The sequence below is a fragment of the Epinephelus lanceolatus genome, chromosome 12, assembly GCF_041903045.1.
Source record: "Epinephelus lanceolatus isolate andai-2023 chromosome 12, ASM4190304v1, whole genome shotgun sequence".
Taxonomy (NCBI): domain Eukaryota; kingdom Metazoa; phylum Chordata; class Actinopteri; order Perciformes; family Serranidae; genus Epinephelus; species Epinephelus lanceolatus.
Window position 1 is genome coordinate 44240537 of NC_135745.1, and position 5143 is coordinate 44245679.

Consider the following 5143-nt stretch of genomic DNA (forward strand, 5'->3'; position numbering starts at 1 on the left):
GATCTCAGTTCAGGACTCAGTCACTTATAGAAAGGTCTGGAACACCTTCACTGCATCTGTAATAAACCAGCTGCAATAGGTACTGGATTTTAATGCAATATATAATCACATATTGTCAGCAAAACAATGGGAATCAATCTTGTATTCAGAAATAATTTAATCTAAAGACAAATGTAAAAAGAAAATTAGAGGACCTAGGATTGAACCCTGTGGTACACCACAAGAAATCACAGTCTGACAGAACAACAGAGAAACCTCTTTTATGAACTTCAAAATAAAACCTGAGTCTGTGATGCCAACCAGTTTATGAAGTTAACTGATTCAAAATATGTGATTTTCCAACGTGAAGTTAAATTTGACAGTAAATATAATGACACATTATTACATATGATTACCCTGTTTATGGGGATGTTGTGGATCAGGCAGTCAAAGCATATAAAGCACAAGCTGACAGTTCATAAAAGGTGGGTTTATTTTTCCAAGAAATTAATTTCACAGAGCAGATAACTGGATACAACAGAATTAGAGTTATAGGGCCCTTAAAAGAGGTCAACAAAATATAGCTCTACTGAGAAATAAGGCTAACACAAGTAGTTGTTAACTCAACTAACAGACCGAACAGAATGTGACACTGGGGCAACAGATATATATATACAGTACAGGCCAAAAGTTTGGACACACCTTCTCATTCAATGCGTTTTCTTTATTTTCATGACTATTTACATTGTAGATTCTCACTGAAGGCATCAAAACTATGAATGAACACATGTGGAGTTATGTACTTAACAAAAAAAGGTGAAATAACTGAAAACATGTTTTATATTCTAGTTTCTTCAAAATAGCCACCCTTTGCTCTGATTACTGCTTTGCACACTCTTGGCATTCTCTCGATGAGCTTCAAGAGGTAGTCACCTGAAATGGTTTTCCAACAGTCTTGAAGGAGTTCCCAGAGGTGTTTAGCACTTGCTGGCCCCTTTGCCTTCACTCTGCGGTCCAGCTCACCCCAAACCATCTCGATTGGGTTCAGGTCCGGTGACTGTGGAGGCCAGGTCATCTGCTGCAGCACTCCATCACTCTCCTTCTTGGTCAAATAGCCCTTACACAGCCTGGAGGTGTGTTTGGGGTCATTGTCCTGTTGAAAAATAAATGATCGTCCAACTAAACGCAAACTGGATGGGATGGCATGTCGCTGCAGGATGCTGTGGTAGCCATGCTGGTTCAGTGTGCCTTCAATTTTGAATAAATCCCCAACAGTGTCACCAGCAAAACACCCCCACACCATCACACCTCCTCCTCCATGCTTCACAGTGGGAACCAGGCATGTGGAATCCATCCGTTCACCTTTTCTGCGTCTCACAAAGACACGGCGGTTGGAACCAAAGATCTCAAATTTGGACTCAGACCAAAGCACAGATTTCCACTGGTCTAATGTCCATTCCTTGTGTTTCTTGGCCCAAACAAATCTCTTCTGCTTGTTGCCTCTCCTTAGCAGTGGTTTCCTAGCAGCTATTTGACCATGAAGGCCTGATTCGCGCAGTCTCCTCTTAACAGTTGTTCTAGAGATGGGTCTGCTGCTAGAACTCTGGGTGGCATTCATCTGGTCTCTGATCTGAGCTGCTGTTAACTTGCAATTTCTGAGGCTGGTGACTCGGATGAACTTATCCTCAGAAGCAGAGGTGACTCTTGGTCTTCCTTTCCTGGGTCGGTCCTCATGTGTGCCAGTTTCGTTGTAGCGCTTGATGGTTTTTGCGACTCCACTTGGGGACACATTTAAAGTTTTTGCAATTTTCCGGACTGACTGACCTTCATTTCTTAAAGTAATGATGGCCACTGGTTTTTCTTTAGTTAGCTGATTGGTTCTTGCCATAATATGAATTTTAACAGTTGTCCAATAGGGCTGTCGGCTGTGTATTAACCTGACTTCTGCACAACACAACTGATGGTCCCAACCCCATTGATAAAGCAAAAAATTCCACTAATTAACCCTGATAAGGCACACCTGTGAAGTGGAAACCATTTCAGGTGACTACCTCTTGAAGCTCATGGAGAGAATGCCAAGAGTGTGCAAAGCAGTAATCAGAGCAAAGGGTGGCTATTTTGAAGAAACTAGAATATAAAACATGTTTTCAGTTATTTCACCTTTTTTTGTTAAGTACATAACTCCACATGTCTTCATTCATAGTTTTGATGCCTTCAGTGAGAATCTACAATGTAAATAGTCATGAAAATAAAGAAAACGCATTGAATGAGAAGGTGTGTCCAAACTTTTGGCCTGTACTGTATACTGGCTGATGAGACCAAATTAAACACACAGGGGAGAACTACATAGACAATAACTAAAAGTATAACCCCCCCCCCAACAAAAGCAAAAACACAATGGTAACTAAATGTGTGTGTGTCATCTAGAAAACAGTGTTGTCAAAGTGCTAATAAATACATTTTAAACTAAACACACTGGGTGTTGTATGTCATTTAAGTGACTGCAGATTAAAGGTAACTGAACATGTTGTAATGCTGTGGGTTAGTGTGTCAATCATTCAACCTTTTGTGTGGTTGTGGGCACGGCCATCACTCAGATTTTGAACATTTTACTCATAACAGTGTGAAAACAGTGTTCACATTATGTAAAGCATTTCCTATTAGGACAGATATGAATATGTAAGAGAGTGCCTTCCAATAACAATTGACCTACAGAGTTGACTTTGAGCTCTTAGATATCAGATGATTTTCCATTATTCATTTTTGATGACATATTGTTCATATAAATAACATCCAACGACACCTCGTCATCCTCAGTTTGTGTTGTATGAAACACTTTACCTCATTCTGTGTTTCATCTTCAGTGCTTTATTTTCTGTTCTTATCACCACTCCAAAGAATCTAAACTGCATCATCACAGACTCCTGAAGTCTAACGGTGTGTGACTCCCTCTAGTGGATGTTGTGGAGTATTGTGTTGTCTTTGCTCATAATGTTTTTGTACAGAGTTTTGGTGTTTCCTGTCACTGTGGGCCTCACAGCACAGTAGTACACAGCAGAGTCTGTCACTGCAGCAGAGGAGATCTGCAGGTCCATTTGGGTTTTATCCTCACTCACTTTAAAAGACAGTCCAGGAATTGGATTGCTTATTTTTGTTCCACTTCCTAAATGGGAGATGAGGAACTCTGGTGGTTTTCCTGGATATTGTCGATACCAGTAGAAATAGTCACTGCTCGTTGCTTGTTTGGAGTATCTGTAGGACAGAGTAACAGTGCTGCCTTCTAAACTGTACTCTTCATTCTTGACTGGAGTGAGTTCTTCACAGCTGACACCTAAAGGAAGAGATAACTCTGTTATAACATGTTGTAAAAGTCATAATAAGTGAATGACATTCAGAAACGTTGACAGTGATCTTTTTGAAATGCAGAATGTAACATACCTGTTAGAATGTAAAGAAACAGCAGAGAAAAGACACAATACTGCAGTGACAGCATGTTGAATAAAGGTAATGTTGATGGTTTGTGTATTGAACTCTGTTGAATATACAAGTTTCTCTCTCTTCTATAGTTCAGTAACATCTTAGCTCCTCCCTGAGTCTCTCCGTCTCCTCTTAGATCTGTATTTTCACTTCTCTCACTTACACTTCCTCCTGGTTAACAGACTGGGAGCAGCATTTTGTACCAGCTGGACTTTTCATTTCTTCTTGTGATTCCTTTATCACCCAATCTTACAGAGATCTTGCACACCATGTAATAAACAAGTTTCCATCGTTACTCAATATTAATGAAATGTATAATGAAATTAATGTTTTGTTTCAACATAATTTTCTCCAAAAGCAACAGGTAAATATAAAATGAGAGGACCTAGGATTGAACTTAGACCCCATCCCAACTAGGCTACTTAAGGAGGTCTTACCTTTAGTTAGCACTCAGATATGATCAATATATCCTTATTAACAGGCTATGTACCACAATCTTTTAAGGTAGCTGTAATTAAACCTCTCCTAAAAAAAAAAGCCCACCCTGGATCCAGAGGTGTTAGCCAACTATAGACCAATATCTAATCTTCCCTTTATGTCAAAGATCCTTGAGAAAGTAGTCGCAGACCAGCTGTGTGATTTTCTCCAGGATAATAATTTATTTGAGGAATTTCAGTCAGGATTTAGAGTGCATCATAGCACTGAGACAGCACTAGTTAAAATTACAAATGACCTTCTGATTGCTTCAGACAAAGGACTTGTCTCTGTACTTGTTTTATTAGATCTTAGTGCGGCGTTTGACACTATTGACCATCAAATTCTACTGCAGAGACTGGAACACTTAATTGGCCTAAAAGGTTCTGCACTAAGCTGGTTTAAATCTTATTTATCTGATCGTTTTCAGTAAGTTCATGTTCATAATGAATCATCCTTACGTACTAAAGTTTGTTTTGGAGTTCCGCAAGGTTCTGTGCTCGGACCAATCCTATTTTCTCTATATATGCTTCCTTTAGGTAACATCATTAGAAATCACTCTGTAAATTTCCATTGTTATGCGGATGATACACAATTGTATTTATCGATGAAGCCAGAAGAAAGTAATCAATTAACTAAACTCCATAACTGCCTTAAAGACATAAAAACCTGGATGAGCACCAATTTCCTGATGTTAAATTCAGACAAAACTGAAGTTATTGTTCTTGGCCCCAAACAACTCGGAGACTCTTTATCTGATGACAGTTTCTCTAGATGGCATTGCTCTGGCCTCTAGCACTACCGTAAGAAACCTCGGAGTAACATTTGATCAAGATTTGTCTTTTAACTCTCATTTAAAACAAACCTCACGGACTGCATTTTTTCATCTGCGTAATATTGCGAAAATTAGGCCTATCCTGACCCGAAAAGATGCAGAAAAATTGGTCCACGCTTTTGTTACCTCTAGGCTGGATTACTGTAACTCTCTATTATCAGGTAGCTCTAGTAAGTCCTTAAAAACTCTCCAGCTAATTCAGAATGCAGCAGCACGTGTACTAACAGGAACTAAGAAACGAGATCATATTTCTCCTGTTTTAGCTTCTCTGCACTGGCTCCCTGTAAAATCCAGAACTGAATTTAAAATCCTACTGTTAACTTATAAAGCTCTAAATGGTCAAGCTCCGTCATATCTTAGAGAGCTCATAGTGCCATA

At 39.3% G+C, this 5143-nt stretch overlaps 1 gene segment (V, D, J or C); it reads right to left on the minus strand.

Moving 5' to 3' along the window:
• Positions 1-2930: 2930 nt before the first annotated feature.
• Positions 2931-3472, minus strand: LOC144465036 (T cell receptor alpha variable 3-like). The segment is given in 2 exon segments: positions 2931-3310; positions 3418-3472. Coding segments are annotated over 2 exon segments (435 nt in total).
• Between the last annotated feature and the right edge of the window lie 1671 nt (positions 3473-5143).